The 17561-nt window shown below is 35.0% G+C and overlaps 1 protein-coding gene across 1 annotated transcript in view; it reads right to left on the bottom strand.

Annotated features, from left to right (window-relative positions):
• The window catches only part of LOC148879543 (ER lumen protein-retaining receptor-like), a 29892-nt gene extending 13594 nt beyond the window's left edge, over nt 1-16298 (bottom strand). The window contains exons 1-3 of the mRNA XM_088961101.1: nt 15477-16298; nt 9565-9830; nt 6132-6247 (exon numbers count right to left, since the gene is read on the bottom strand). Of these exons, the coding sequence (XP_088817227.1) occupies nt 6132-6247; nt 9565-9830; nt 15477-15567 (473 nt within the window). The 5' untranslated portion in view covers nt 15568-16298. The remainder of the gene's footprint in view (nt 1-6131; nt 6248-9564; nt 9831-15476) is intronic.
• Between the last annotated feature and the right edge of the window lie 1263 nt (nt 16299-17561).

Below are 17561 nucleotides of genomic sequence, written 5' to 3'. Positions count from 1 at the left end.
CCTAGAAAACCTATTAGACCTAATACTTTTAAGGGCTGTCCATTGGCTAAAACTTTGGAGTTGTTCTCTCAGACTTTCCTGTGGCTGACTTATTAAGAAATTGGAAAGAGTTAGCTACCCCAGCTTTGTGTAAGAGGACTCTTAGCCCCTCCTCCCTCTGGATTTATTAAACTGAATTTTGATGGCAGTAATTTGGGGAATCCATGGCCTTCTAGGATTGGGGGAGTATTCAGGAATGAGGAAGGGGTTGTTATTGCTTTGTTCTCTGGCCCCATTGGGGAACGAGATTCTCTTAGGGCTGAGATCCTTGTAGCTCAGGAAGGAATTCAAAGAGCAAGGGAACTAAATATCAGACGTTTGGTCCTAGAAGGTGACTCGAAGGTGGTGATTTCTACCTGAAGGATGAGGACAGTGGCTTGTGGAGCTATAACAATGAAAAGAAAAAATTCAGTTGGCTGAGCAGGGGCATTGAGATACAATATAGCTGGGTTAAGAGGACTGCTAACTCATTTGCAGATGGGCTGGCCAAGCAAGGGGTGAATAGGGAGACTATCTTTTGGGCTAATCTTTAACTTTCTGTCATTGTTTTCTGTTGATGGGGAGTTAAGACATTTTACCTCCCCTATTGTATCTAAAGCTTCATAAATCTTAACATCATTAATAAAGTTTTTTTGTTACTGATAAAAAAAAAAAGGGAGGTAACCAGGTTAGTAATCAGCACCAAAGCATTGAAAAAGGAAGAACGAGAAAAACAACCTAAAGAGGTTTAAGATCGATCCCTTCCCACCCCTTGTTTAGCAAGTGCATTTACAAAGGAACTGGCACTTCTTTTAACCCACGGCAATCTTACTTCCATACCTTGGGTCAGCCACCTCTCTTCTGCTAATTTCTTCTATAGGAGGTTGAATCACCCTCGAAGTGATTACAGATTTGAGCAGTAAACTCAACACTAAATCTTCATTCATAAATCCAGCCAATCCTCCATTTCCAGACTCCAATTTAGACTAAAAAAAACTAACCAAAAGACAATTGCTAATTTCCTTGAAGCTAAAATCAAAACAAATTCATATATAATCCATAAGCACAATGCAATAAGGATCATGACTCTTAAAAAAACTCTAATTGATTACCTACTGCTGATCCTACTACAACCCAAGTCTTGAATGCAAAAATAGAATGACTCAATTCATGTTACCATTTGACACCCTATCAATAAAACGGCCAAAGAAAACAACATCCCGGTTTCATTGTATACATAATAACCTATCTAGTGACACCAAATCAAGCCAAAAAAGAACAAGTTTTAAGCCAAAAAAAAATTGTATTAAAAGGAAAGTGACAAACATATAACCTCAATTTCAATAATTTCTAAGAACTCACTAATAGGACATTAAACTATTTTGACTCTACAGATTCATCTCCTACAATGACCTAAACAGAGAAAAGAAATTCATAAATTACATAACTACCATTGGGGTTGGAGAAAGGTGATTTCTTCCTCCATGATTTATGTTCTTTTACCCAATGCTTGCATCACCAACCCACGTCATACAACAAAACAAATGCAAATATAATACTATTTTAAATGGTAAGAAACAAACACAAGCAAGTAAAAGTTTAAAATATATTGGTGATAAACTAATCATTTTTATAATTACACATTTGTATTGTATTAAGTTTAGTAAAAAAAAAAAAAGGCATCAGTCCATATAGAACTTTACATGGTTAATGATATAAAACTATATACAACGCATGCATGTTTAGTATGGAAATCAAAGACAAAAAAAATTAAAGATTAATGAAAGATTTAGAGAAGAAAAAAAAAAGGAAGAAAAGTGTTCAGCGGTTGAGGGAGAAAGAGAGAACACACAAGTGTTTGAGTGAGAAAATGCAAATCTTGAGCTGATTGCACCCTAATCTTTGTTATATTCGATTGGAGTACAATAAAAAGCAAAAAGATAATAATGCCCTTAATAGGTCGGCTATACTATAATGAATAATAAAATAAAGTTGAGTTGGGCCTAGGCTGGCCCAATAACTGAATAGAATAAGAAACATAATAAGAACGCAATAAAGCATATAATACTCCCCTTAACATCCCATTATTACAAAAATTTTTTGATAATTATTACAAAAGTGATCATATTTCAGGCTTTGGAAATTCTTAAGAACAGAGTCAACAGACACCAAAATAACCAAATGTTGCTAAATGGTTTCATTCCTCCTACAGGCCCAAGCATGGGGAGAACAGCAAGAAACTCCAAAGATCCAACCTCTTGGATTATAGCCCCTTGTTGATTAGAAGATGGTTTCATACCTCATGAGAATGAGAAATGTAAAAGTAAATACCAAACAGTTTCTTCTTAAACACATGTTCCTCTATGCCTCAACCCCTTGGAATCGAAGGATTAAAAGTTCTTATTCTAACTAATCATTGGTTAACCCAGTCAACCTAGTTGAAACTTGGTCATTCTAGCAACATCATGAATATTGATTACAGAACAATTGATAAATGATGTATTTGAAAATTACACCTACAGTAATTCAGATAATGCAAGAAAAGAAGCAAAGAGAGAACGAAGAAGAAGAAGAAGAAGAAGAAGAAAAGAAGTTTCAGCAATAGGTTGTGGAAGAAGAAGAGAAGGGAAGAGAGAAAAGAAGAATTCGAACCTCTCTCTAGCCCCCTTTCATCACTTCTATTAATAATTCTAAGTCTGAGTACAATTACTTGGATGCCCTTAATGGGGCAGCCAGCACTAAAGAAATAATTAAAGAAAATAAAAGAAGGCCCATAACTAAGAAGAATAACTTTTAAACACTACTTAAAAGAAATAAAGAACACTAGGGCCCATTCTCACTACAGATGTATAAACAGTCCTCAATTAACTAGTCAAAACTTTGACAAAACAGGTTTGCAGGTCACCAAATAATTTATTACCAAATAGGACCTAATCTTCTGTGTTATATATTGCCTTCCCTCTGGAGGCAGTCAGCAGACTCTACTTGTACTCTCATTTCTTCTCTCTCTCTCTCAATATTAAAAATTTAAAACAAAAAATCTTTTACTTGTCAATAAAAGAATTGTTAAAAAATTAAAGAGAAGAATATGTACAAGATCGTCTTCACCACCTTCCCCCTTGTATTCTAATTGAGTAATGCAGCTTCACAGCCCCATATGGATGGGTGATAGTAAAATAAGAGATGTTAAGGCACCAAAAGTCCATAGCTGTTTTTGACTCGGAATATGTAGTTTTTCCATATTTTCCTTTAAAGGAAACGTGGAAGAACTTGGCTTTTTTCACCTTCATTAAGCCATTCACCAGAGAAGATCGCCACCAGAATGATTCTTCCATGAGAAGACATCTCTCAAGTTTAGCCTTTGCCTCTTCAAGGGTGATTTTTCTATCTTCTGACCAGCCCAATTCAAGATTGTGTTGACACCTCAAGACATCATCTTCAGCTGTACGGATGCATTGGCCTTTGAGTCCTTTTAGTTTGAGAAAGAAGTGGAGCATTGGGTTATACTCACCATACATGCTGATTCGAAGAGCTTTTGACATGGCTGTAGGGGTGTTCATTACTGAAACACCACTTTGGTTGTTCATCATTTTGAGAGGTGGTTTTTTTTAAAGATATTTTGAGAAGTGATTGTTTGCATGAGATTTCTGGCTGTTGGTTATGTGGGCAGAAGAGGGATGAGTAGTGGACTAAATAAAATGTGTAGGGATGTAGTGTTTGGGAATTCCATGGGGTTATGTGTTCAACTTGGTGAAGTTTCACTAGGAGTAGGGGGAAGGTATGGTTTGGTTGTGTGTGTTGAAGGTGATTACTTGTAACATCTTCTTTTGTTCCCCATTTCCTTTTCTTTTAATAAAATCATTCTTTATTATAAAAAAAAAAAAACTTATTTAGTCTTAATTAAGCCTCCTATATTTTTAGTACTTAATTCCCAATTAAATACCCAACAAAGTTAAATAGAAAAATAAGAGAAGGAAAGGATGCAAACAATCATATGGAGATTGATACGATGGTCACACTTTAATTTTGGATCACACAACCATCCTTCCATGTGGAGATCAGTATGATATACAAGGATACAAACAATCATTACGCTTACAAACTTTGGTACTTCATGAGCTCCTTCAACAGAAATTTTCTCAAAATATCAGATTTTATTTTCCATCTCCAGTTGCTCAATACCTAATGATTTGATGAGAATAAGTATAGGATCTCCTCACCTCCATTGCAAAAACAAAATCATAGAGCATCTTTAAAAGTATCAGCACCAATATCGGAGTATTTATTTGTTATTTTACGTGATTATAAGGCTAAATATCAAAGGGGTTAATTTTCACGAGTGCAGCATGAGCAACCCAAGAATGTCAGGAATTGGAGGAGTTTTTAGAGATAACCATGGGTTTGTGTTAGCATTGTTTTCAGGACCTATTGACTTTGGGGATTCCTCAAGAGCTTAGATTCTAGCAGTCTTATTTGGACTAAGATTAGGGAATAGGCTGAATATGAGAAACACAGTGGTAGATGGAGATTCGAAGAACATAATGAGCTGGCTACAGAAAGGTAATCAGGAAGCCTGGCAGTACCAACACACCTTGAGAGAAATTAAGCATGCATAAGGGAGATGGTCATCTCGGTTCACTGGGTACCTAGATCAGCAAACAGCATGGCTGACCCACTTGCAAAACATGGGATAAACTGGGAACAGATGTATTGGGGGTGATTAATGCATGTTATAATGAACTATGTACGAGTTTTACATACTTCCCCCTAATGAACAGATGTATTGGTGCTCTCCCATTCCCCCTAAAGTCGATGCTTTCTGTTGGAAAGTGTTTCATGGTTGTATTAATACCTATGACCTACTTCAAAGGAAGTCCAAACAGGTCTTTGTCCCCTAACTGGTGTGTCCTGTGTAAGTTGAATGGTGAAACTGCAACTCATCTTCTAATCTCTTGCCCTTTTGTTAGTTTTATATGGTATTGGTTTGCATACCTCTTTGGTTGCAGGTGGTCTTCCTGGACAGATTGGACGGCTTATTTAGCTCCACCAGCATTAGTTGCACTAAAAGGAGGGGTAAGATCATGTGGAAGTGACTAGAGCAGCAATATTGTGAACTGTTTGGGAGAAAAGAAATACAAGAATATTTGAAGAGAAAAAAGCAAGGAAGCATTGATTGAAACAAAGACCTTGAGAGTAGCACACTGGGCAAAAAGCATGAAGTTGTTCTCAAATTTCAAGGTAGAAGATTTTTTCAGGGTTTGGGGTGTTATTGTCGCCTCCTCATCAACAAAACAGAAATTTGTTGAGAATTGGTCTCCCCCAATAGACGGTTGGAAGAAGCCAAACTCTGACGGGAGCTGTGTGGGGAATCCGGGCCCCTCAGGCATAGGAGGGGTTATTAGAGATGAAGATGGAAATATCATTCCTCTCTACTCCAGTCCAGTGGGACAGGGTGATGTGGTGAGATCAGAATTCATGGATGCAGTATTTAGGGTGGAAAAAGCAAAAGAACTGGGTATTAACAAACTGGTTATTGAGGGAAACTCAAAAATAGTGATAAACTGGATGCAGAAGGGTGAAGGGGTGACATGGCAGATGAGAAACGAACTCAGAAAACTTAAATGGCTCTCAAAGGATATGTCAATCTGAGTGAGATGGGTGAAAAGAACTGCCAATAGCTTGGCGGATAGCTTAGCTAAGCAAGGGGTACAAAGAACACAACTGTTTTGGGCACAATTGTAACTTTCTAAAGCTGGGTTGAACAACTTCTTGTTGTATCTATATTTCTTCTAATTAATAAAATTTTTCTCTGTCAGTTTGTTGCTGATAAAAAATGATGGATGAGTGTAGGATGGGGATAGGGGCCCCCATAGAGGGTCTTCAAGGCACTTATGTAAATATCTCATTCATCATCATCATCCAAGCCTTATCCCAACTATAGGGAACAGCTGTAATCATCTCATTCTTTTTCTTAACAATAAAGTTATCAGTTAACCATTAGTATATATATCAAAAGGGTTTCTCTAGCAGAGTTCTAATGAAGAATATATGTGAGAAATGAACCAAAAAATTAAACCAACACAACTTAATATTTGGAAGGATGCCAGCCTTACCCAAGTAGAAAAACATAATTTCCAGTTAAGTTGTCTATGTTTCTTGACCTTTGTAGTAACACCAATTGAGGTAAAATTGCAACGGCCTCAAGATATATTGAAAATGTCCATAAAACCTATCACATTAATTTGTGTTTCTATTAGAGTCCATAACAGAATATATTATATAATATTAATGATACTAAATCTTCAATAAATGGAATTGAAAACAGATAATAAGAATTAATTCACAATGTGCACATGCCATATGGAAGGGGAAATAGCAGAGTGAAAAAATAATCTGAATAGTGCAGAAAATGAAAGAAAAATTATGTGTTAAATGAACTGGAGGAGAAACAATGATGCTAAAAACAGAAACTATGTTTTAATACAATATTAGAAACTAAAAACAAATATCAATGACAAGACCAAAAGAATTTATTAATGATAGGATTAAATCATAAAGTACAACAACCAAACCAACACAGGATGGTTGCACCTAATACAATGAACTCCTTACTCCCCCTCTTGCTAGTCAGCAAGCAACGTCACTGGCCCGACTTCGTCCAAATGTTCTATTCATTTTGTATGCCAAGGATCTAGCTACTCATACAAAGTGGCATAAAGAAGTCCTTGAACAATCTGAGGACCATTGAGTAATCAGGGGTATTTTAGTTATGGTGCTTCTTATATAAGAAAATAAAACGGGGTCTTAAACACAAGAAAGACACCTTTTCTCACAAACTCTCTTTTATTTCTCTTCTTTTTTGCCCTTTCCAATATTCTTTTATTCCACATCTTTTTCTGTGTTTCTTCAATAAATCTACCAAGTTGGTATCAGAGCTCAAGGCTCTGGTCACAAGGATACCTGCCATCTGCTGACATCATCATCACCAGCAGCTGACGTTAGCAGGCCATATGATTGGCAAGTGACTGAGAAGATACAAGTTTTCTCTGGTTGAACTTGATTTTATAGGATTCTTTGTGCAATTTTGGTCTTCCTATCAGTAAATGCCCTGTTCCCTTATTTAAAATGGCGTACAAATTATGGTCTTCCTATCCTGTGTCAAATCATTATACACAAATTAACAAAGGAAAATAATAAATAAGATTTTGAAAACTTATTTCAACTAAGATTCATATGTAAACATAAGAAAATTGTAAACCGAATCCAGACACATGGTTTTCCTTTTCCCCTCCCTCCCTCCAATGAGAGCAGCACACACACATTAGAGGATGTCCAATGCTCTTACAGGAATTATTCTGCAGCTCTATGCTCAGAAGAAAAACTGTACAGACATAGAATAGTCAGTACAAAAATAACCCATCCAACAGCTGACCTAGATAATCCATTCTCTGCTGCATTCAACTATCTAGAAATGCAATGGTTTATGAACAGTCAGGTTACAAATGTCATATCTCATTTCATTAAGCCTCCATTTGCCACCTCATCTACAAGACAGAGATTTGTTGAGACATGGTCTCCACCAATAAATGGCTGGAAGAAACTGAACTTTAATGGGAGTTGTTTGGGTAATCTGGGCCCTTCAGGTATGGGAGGGCCATTAGGGATGAAGATGGGAACATACTTGCTTTATACTCAAGTCCTGTTGAGCAAGATGATGTGGCAAGGTCAGAGTTTTTGGCTGCAGTATATGGGGTTGAGAAGGTGAAAGAACTGGGTATTAGTAAACTGATTATTGAGGGAGACTCAAAAACTGTGGTAAAATGTCTGCATAAGGGGAAGGGGGTGATATGGCATTTAAGGAATGAATTCAGGAGATTTAAATGGCTACCAGAGGACATGGAAATCCAAGTGAGATGGGTGAGGAGAACTGCCAACAGTTTGGAAGATAGCTTAGCCAAACAAGGGATACATAGAACACATATGTTTTGGGCTCAAATGTAATCCTGACCTAAAGCTGGTTTTTTCTTTTCACTACTTCTTGTTGTAACCTGATTTTTCTCATTAATGAAATCTTTTGTGTTGCCGATCAAAAAAAAAAATCCTTCATTTGCCACCTGTTCCCCTGTGGCATCCAATACCTTTGTTGAGTATCCTTCAATGGACAAGGAAGGAGACTTGAATTTTGAGGTGATTCTCAATCCTATAAGAAGAGCCACCACCTCTACCTTGGAATGTACATCCCAATGGAACCAATGAAGGCCTAAACAGTATGACCATCTATGTTAATGAAAAAACCACCGTGAATAATAGGTCAACCCAGGTTTCCAAGCGAACTTCCATTAGTTCCATCTCCCTGAGGTGCTACAAAGAGGAGCTCCTCATTTAGGTTTTTCTGAAGAAGATCCTCCTACTATTGGAACAGTAGATTTTTTTAAGAAAAAATAAAATTTTATTAAACAAAAAAGAAATTACAAGGAAGGTGATAAGCAATCACCTCGGTGGTGGCAACCCAATGCAAAAGCCTGCAAACAGATGATAAAAGACCCAACCAACCGAAACCAACAAACTAACCGGGAAAAAAAAAACACCCAAACAAAACAAAACAAAGCATGCACAAAAGCACCAACGCCTAAAACTAAACAAAAGAAACTAACTGAACTCACAAAAATCCCACAAAGCACCCAAATCCTAAAAGGAATTCCAACACATTAACTATTTATTTAATTTTTTGTTCTTGACGTCTTCTGAAAGATCATTTAGGTTTTTTGAGCAACTTGTTAGGCCCAACGCCATTTTGAGTTCTGCATCTTCTAACTGCATTTAGAGTTCCCACCACTTATTCTAGCTTCCCTGAGGACTTTTGGCCTCTACTAGAACCCCCTGCCCCCTCATACTGGTACAGTCTAGATGACTCTCCATTTACGGCTTTCTGAAGTTCCTTGTATGAAGCACCTCATGTTAATATCAACCCATCAGGCACCAAATTTGTGGCCTTGTGGAGGTACAATGGTCAGGCTTTTTTTCCTTCCTTTTGGCCAAATAGAGAACATAGGATTAAAAAGTACACAATCATGTTCATCTAACCCAAAAACAATGTACCTATCTTTCTCCATCTTTTGGTTTAAAATCAAACTCTTCGCCTAAGTAGCATATTTTGAGATTAAGAATTCAGAGTCCCCCATTTGTCAAAAATATCTTCCCAAAGAACTAGATCATGGGAGAAGGTATCCAAACAGATCATAGCATTACGGTAGAACTACTAAAAACACAAATAGACATGATAATGCAAATAAATTAAATATTAGACCTTAAGTTGGGATGAAGCTTTATTGATGGATTGTACAGAACAAAAGGATAGATATGTAAATGATTATAATAAACACAGTGAAGTCATCCAAGGACAATATCCTCGTATTGCCATGGACTAGATTTGGACCTTAAAATGTTTCAGTAGCTAAGCTGAGAAATGAATTAATGTTTCAGGAACTATAGACTGCAAGAAGAAAATTCAAACTAATTCCAAAAGAAAAAGATAATATGTTATACCTCAATAACGGTAAACTCGTGGTGAATCAAAAGAGCAAGCAAGAAGCAAGGAATAGCAAGAAAGTAATGCCGGAAGGAATCTTGGTCCTTGTTATATGTCTGTTTGACCACTTTGTGGTACCTCATGTACCACACAATACTAATTGAAGTGCCCAGAAAGACCAGCTTCATTGTAGTATTGTAGAAGGAGATGTACTTTATGAACAAGTCAAGGTATCGAGTGAGGAATACTATAACATATAGCTCTTGTGTCTTGAGTGATATTCCTGAGGCAAAATAGAAATAAATCATAATTAGTAATGAAATGCAAATATTAAATTTTAAAAGGCATAATATATCACAACTTAAGGTTATTGAAACTACAACCAAGGAAAAATGTTTTAATTTGAGATGGGAAAGCCAGAAAAGAATTCCATTGGAGGGAACAATATAACAAAGGAAGATACAATCCACTCCCTCTAGAGAAGACTGGTGAGACCAAAAAAGGATACAAAAACAAAAATATGCACAAACAGATAATAGCAAACTATAATCACGACCAGAACAGCTACAAAATAACTGAGACAAACATAATGCATGTGGTGATATACAATACATATCCTGTAAAGAAAAGTTTCTAGACTAAGCAATCCTTGCATGCGAGGACATGAAGCCTCCATTACAAAGTTGAGCAATTCCCCCGGTCAGGCCAAGCAAGTGAGAACTCCCCAAATTGAGTGAATGAACCCGCATCCCTTGAGTTGAATGCAGTGTTTTAAAAGCGCAAGACGTAAAAAAATCACAGAGGGTATTTTGCACCCAAGGCAAAAGGCGCAAGGCAAGGTGCGTGCCTTTTTGAAGCAAGGCACAAAATTTTTAAAATTTTCAAAAAATGTAAAAAAATTAAAAACTAATTAAGAAAATATAAAAATGGTATTAATTAAAAAATACAACTTTAATTTTAAACTAAATATTTTAAAAAGCCTATTATCTAAAACTAAAACACATAGACATAACATATAAAACATATTTAAAGTGAAATGCAAGAATAGAATAAAATAAATAGCATATAAAACGCAAAATGCACAAAAAAAATTAAAAAAAAAAAGGTGCACACCTGGGCTGAGGTGCAAGGCATATACACCAGGCACGCACCTTTTTAAAGGGGCTGTGCCTGGGCATAGGCGAGGTGCAGGCCCTCAAATGCACCTCGCCCATTTACCTAGGTATGCCTGAGGTACACCTTTTGAATCACTGGCTGAATGAGACCTTATCACCTTAAGTATAGAATTATTTTGGCAAAGAGCAGATCTCTGGAGGAGATGCTAGATGGTATTAAAGTGAAGGTAGCCTTTTGGGTAAAAACCATGAACAGTTTCCACAACTTTTCACTGTCTGACATTATAAGGAATTGGAGGGTGATAGCACTTTCCTCTAAGGAAAGAGATGAGATAAGAATGGAGTGGAAACCCCCAGTAGGTGCTAAAATAAAACATAACTTTGATGGGAGCTCATTGGGTAACCTGGGGTTGGCAGGAATAGGGGGTGCAATTAGAAACTCAGAGAGTAGGATACTGGCTTAATATTCAGGGAAAATTGGTACTGCAAATTTGGTGAAGGCAGAAATTTTGGCACTACTACAGGGGCTCAGGTTGCAAAACAATTGGGCTTCAGACGAGTGGAGGTGGAAGGGGGCTCAAAAGTCATTATATGATGGACAAGATGTAATAGACATATCCCATGGACCCTCAAACATGTTTTCAGGAAGTAGAAAGGATGGAGAAGGACCTAAATGCTGAATTGAAATGGGTTAGAGGGAGCGCAAATGAGCTAGCTGACTCCCTAGCAAAACAAAGTGCTGTAAGACAGCATTTGTACTGGGCTTCTTTGTAAATCAGCTTATGTACTGTGAAGACATTTTTGTACTTATTCACTTCCAATTAATATAATAATATAATTTTTTCTGATCAAAAAAAAAAAACTTAAAATTTTATTAATGATAGTGAATTTGTATGTAGGATCATACAAGAAGGGTTCCAATCTTGGAAATAGCCTCTCTGTGTATCTGCAGGAGTAAGGCAGCGTATATCTGTCCCTTCTAATCTCCGCATTGGCAGGAGCCTCGTGCACTGGGCTGCCCTTTATCATACAAGCAGTATATGTCTATATAGAGCCAGGCTCCCAGCCTCTTACAGCTTCCACCAAAAGGGTATTCAACCAAACCAGGTGCTGTCTGCTTGCTCCTTGTCAAGCTAGAGAGTTGGCAGAATGGAGGGTCTAACCATAGTCGTCAAGGCGACGCCTAGGCAACAAGGCGCCCTTGGAGGCTTGCCTCGCCCAGTCGCCAAGTAGTTTTGTGCAATATGTCATAAAATACTTTTAGATTTTTTATTTTTTGACACTATAATTATAAAATAGGCATTATTAAACTAGAATATTCATTTTGTGTGTTTATGTACTAATTTCTTTTTATTATTTTCTTATTTGTTAGGGTTTAATCAACACAAGCATTGCTAACTGCTATATTGAACCCATGGTTCAAAGTATTGATACACCTCTGTGTATCAGCAGAGGTGTATCAGTACTTATAACGATACTCCCCCTATTTTTTTATTTCTTTAGTTTTCAATTTCATTTAAAATATATATATATATATATATATATTATTTTAAAAAAATGGGTTCCCGAAAACACCTGTAAACATGTGTATTGGGTGCCAAAGATACAATACAATACACCCGATATGGGGCGTATTGTAACGACGTTTTGATCCTTGATTGAATCCTTAAAGATTTCAGAACCTGAACCAATAAGCAAGGGAAGAACTTAAAATTTTGTCTAATTAATACATTTTCTTCTTACAGATCTTCTTCTTCCACCTTTTATTTTCCTATAACAAACGTAGGGGTTCAGCCCCTATATTTTTTGAATTTTCTTTCCTTTGTTCCTTTTCTTCTCATAAAATGTTGATTTTCTAAACTTAAAACATGAAATTTATACTTCCCTTATCAAAATTATGGATAATTATTATGGAAAGATGGTTATGGAACCTAGGGAACTACCCTAGGATGTATGGTTTTACTTAAAAAAATCCATCGCCTAGGTGTATGGGTCTAACTAAAAACAGCTTTCATTTCATCAGCTAAATGTCTTGAATCCTTAATCTAGTGCCTAAGGTGCCATGATCCTTTACATTCTGATTTTAAACATCCAATGACCATTTATCAATCTCCTTCCATAAGCAGATCCTTGAAGCTCAAAGTGCCAACTGGTCTTAGCCCTTGAACCACTGCTTGGAGTCCAGCCTTTATTGAGTTCTCCAAAGTTATCAAGCTTGAAAAAGCAAATAGAATATCTCCTCTATGATCTCTATGAGCTCCTTCTACTCTCGATTCACCTGGATTGCCCAATTTACAACAATCAAAAGTTTATTTCTTTTCAGTTGTGTGAGGTGGGGTCCAATCTACCATAACTCTATCCCTTCTGGAGGATAATGTAGCTAGCACTAGCAGTTGTCATCCTCTAAGAATATCATCAACAATAAAGTGTGAGAACTCTTCTTTGCCCAATGTACAACCCTGATTTTGTCAAGTCAATTAGGTCCTCCTTAGGCTTATCTGTATTTAAGGAAACTCTCGTGTTTCCTTTTTTCCCAAGTCATCCATAAAATGGCTTCCCACATGCATCTTGGTGGCACCTTCTTTCTTTTTGTCTTTGGGGATAAAACTCCATCTAGAACAATAATTCAACACTATATAGAGATTTCCACCTAACACCATATAAAGAAAATAAATGCTATTAGTGTGTTTTAAAAAGGCACACCTAGGCATATAGATGAGGCACGTTTTACGGCATATACCTTACCTAAACCCAGGTGCAGCCCCTTTCAAAAGACATACACTCGGTGTGCCTTTTCACCACAGCCCAAGTACACACATTTTAAATATAACTTTTTTTGTATAATCTAATGTGTTTTACACCTTTGTGATGACTAATAAGTATGCACGTGCTTCGCACATGACAATTCTAGATGATGATAATTATAATAATAATAATATATCCGAAATTTTTATAAACTTTATATATTTTTTTATTTTTTGTTTAGTTATTATTATTCAGATGCGAATTGCAAAATCCAAACCTGATTGCATAAACACCTCATCCAAATATGTCATACTACCTACTTTAAGTAATGCAGCTAGGAGGTAAATAAACATATTGAAGGTTTCACATGCTTGAATTGTTGATTGCTTTAAGCACTTTGGACTTTCGAACAATGAGCATGCATTTGTTTTCACTTCCACACTTCCACACTTTCACTTTGAACGTGTTTTAAATGTTATGTTTATGTTTCTTTTTTCTTTTTTTCTTTTAATTGGTAACATTACTTCGTTAATGTTACTGATCAAAAAAAAAAAACAGCACTACTTTGTTAATGGTAAAATATGTAGTATTCAAATGATTTATGTACAAATAATTGCTTCCTCTTTAGGGCTAGTAATTATGTACAAATAATTACTTTCATTTGTGACGCATAGTACGTTTGCTCTCTTGTTTTGCAAGTGTATCAGCCATGCAGTTTGATGATCTTAGCACCCATTGATTCTCTCAAAGTATTTTGAAATTCGATGCAACTGTGTTCCTTGTGTATTTTAACTTGAGCCAATAGTATTTTACAGAAATGCCATATTTAAAGGGGCATCATTCACATGGACCAAAACTTAGGAACCAGCTCTGAAGGGAATGTGATGGAGAATTAGAAAGAGACCAGTAAGTTGAGAACCTTATAAGCCCCAGTAGTGTGGTAGGGAATAGAATCAAGACCTAACTCCCCAACTTCCCCTCCAGACATAGCCTGATACAGTTGCACACAGTTATACCACTCAGCAGAACCTTTTTTTTTATCAAAGCAGAATAAATTTTTGGGGTTGGTCCATCTTTGGCTACCTTTACTAAAACCCATAGACGTTACAAATGTGCAAGACAACAGAACTGAATACAAACTGAAAACCCCTTATTACAAAATTAAAATATTTTGTAATAGAAGCCTCTGTCAAGAATTACATATATGGCTAAAATTGGGACTAGATTTTGTGCTTCTGGGCGTCAAAAGCACAAATCCTGAAGCTTATCCAAATGCAATTTAAATTAGTCAGGTTAGCAGACAGCCCAGAGAAACAATGCATGATACAATTTCAGAAATGCAATGTTTTCAGCCCCTATTCAAGGGTGGGTGAAAATTAACCATGACGGTGCTTACAAAAAAAAAAAAAAAAACAATGAGAATAGATGAGCAGCCTTTCCCATGCAACGAGTACATAAAACTAATCTCACCAAATCTAAAGTTAGAGCACAGAAGAGCCAAACTGCTGAAAAACAAAACAATAAAAAGACAACGATGGAGGTACAGATATTAGCCAACAACAAAAACACTACTAAATCGACATAACTGGACAATGGATATGCACGAAAAAAACAAACAGTTAAACAGGAAAAAAAAGGTTACTTGACGCAATGAACTAGAAATATCATGACAGGGGCACGGGAGTTAGCTGGATCCATGAGCAATTCGTGTCAACCCTTGTATGTCAAGAGCTCAATGAAACTGCCTACAACTGTTTGAATTTTATTTATGGATACGGATGGGAAATTTTATATGAAACCTCCCTGTTTAACTAGAAAGACATGAATTGATAACCAAGAATGATATCAATTTTTTCTCAAAAAAAAAAAAAAGCCTCATTTCCTCATTGTTACTACTTCTCAATTATCCATTATTTAGAAGCACTAACCAAGGGAAAACCCAATAATTATTTGTCCTTTTCTTAATTTCTATCGCTACCCAACAATGGAATTTAAGGAACAGGAAAAACCGCATAATCAATGGGAACAACAAGGAAAGAAAGACCGACAAAGGTGGACAGAGAATATACCTGTGCAGGATTTCGTCGCTCGGATCTTAAGGAGAAGTATGATGATGCTGAGGAGATGGGTCATATCCCCGGCTAATCTGAAAACGTTCATCTTTGGTGTCTCTCTTTCTCTCTCTCTCTCTCTGGCTCCTTCCCTCCTGAGTTGCTCTGCGGAAGCTCTCTCAGACTTTCGGTTTCCTTGACTCGTTTCCAATGGATGGAACTCTCATTAAATTCGATCCTGCGGGTGGTCTGCCTTGACCCGACACGCCCATCCCATTCGACATCAGTCTGCAGGGTTTCCGACAACACGGACGCGATTTGTAAAAACGGCATTTTTCAATAACACCCATTACCCGTTTTCCAACGTGGTAGTTTTCGGAACCTGTTTGTAATCATTTTCATTCTCGACAAATATTACTCCTCGGATTATAAATGCAAATATATAGAGCCCAAAACATTGTATTTTGTATGTATTTATATTTTATAAGCATAAGGATCATTTATTTTGGAATTAGTACAAATGCAAAAAACGTAGAGTGCAAAATCTTGTAATTTGCATTATTTTGTATGTAGTTGCATTGTACATATTTGCATTTGTACTACTTTCAAATTGAGCCTTTATTCGGGGTTGCTAATCAGGTTGGGTTATGTCCAGTTAGAACCAACCTCAACCCGACCATACTTATTGAATCTCTGACATAACTATAATTGGATTGTATATGGTTTGGTCTCCAAGTGGCCCCAGTTTCTCCACTCCCTTTTGCCAATTGTACTCAATCTCTCTTAAACTATCTCCCCCACTATCCCTATTTTCTCCATAATTATCTCTAATTCCTATTTATCTTATAAATTATCTCTAATGCCTATTTATCTCAAAAACAATCTCTAATTTAGAAGAGTCCCTCCTAAATTATCTCTAATTCCTATATATTATCTCCCCCACTTTTTATCTATATCAATCTAAATAAAGTTTAGACTAAAAAATTTTAAAATTATTTAAGTATTCTAACAAAGATATATAAAAATTTTAAAATATTTATTAAAAACAAAAAAAATATTTCTATAATTTTTACAAAATATATCACGAAATTATGTACTAACAATTTAAATTATGTTTTTCTAGACTATCAATTTAAATGTTTGTTGAATATTTAATAATATGTAATATCTTTAAATAAACAAAATTCAAATAAAAAAGATTTTATAGATTATTTAAATATTTATCATAACTAGATTTTAAATAGTTAAAATAAAGAAATTAGGTAATAAATTTAAAAATTTTCTTCAAAGTAGAAAAATATCTATAACATAATATTGAAATTAATAAAAATTTAATATATTAAAAATTAAAAAATGAAATTATGTAACAATAGTATAAATTGTGATTTAATGGATAATTAAATTCAACAAATAATTCATATTTTAAATTTTAAATATTTTACATATTATTTAAGTATTTAAATAATTAAATATTTTAAATAACAAAATATTTAGCATAACTAGATTTAAAATAGTTAAAATAAAGATATTATGTAATAAATATAAAAAAAAACTAAATATTAGAAAAATAATTATAACATAATATTGAAATTAATAATAATTTAAAATTTTTACATGATATTGTAAATAACTAATTTCAATTATATCGAATAAGAATTCAAGAAAATAACTTTCAAAAGATAATATTTATTTATAATAATTTTAAACTCTTAAACTGTATTTATTATATAATTATATATACTAAAATTAATATTTATTGTATTTCAGTAATTATTTATTATTTTTTGTGATAAATGTATTTTTAATGATTATGTAAACATTTATTTTATTTTCTATTTAACAAAAAACTTTTAATAATTATTGGATATTAAACTACCTTTATTGAAATTTTTAAATTTAATTAATTGTATTTATTATATATTTTTTATAACTTATTGATTACTTTTTATTAAAGATTATACTATTTATTGACTAAGTTAATATATTTTTACTACTTATTGTATTTTTTTAATTATTGTAATTATTACAATAATTGTGTATTTTTCATTATTAGTATTGATGGGGGTGATTCGGCCCGACCTCGCAGCACGGGTACACGTGGGC

The sequence above is a fragment of the Nelumbo lutea genome, chromosome 1 (genome assembly GCF_056320005.1).
Source record: "Nelumbo lutea isolate HS-2025 chromosome 1, American lotus-T2T, whole genome shotgun sequence".
Taxonomy (NCBI): domain Eukaryota; kingdom Viridiplantae; phylum Streptophyta; class Magnoliopsida; order Proteales; family Nelumbonaceae; genus Nelumbo; species Nelumbo lutea.
Note: the sequence above shows the minus strand (reverse complement) of the source record. Positions and strands in the feature narration are given on the sequence as shown.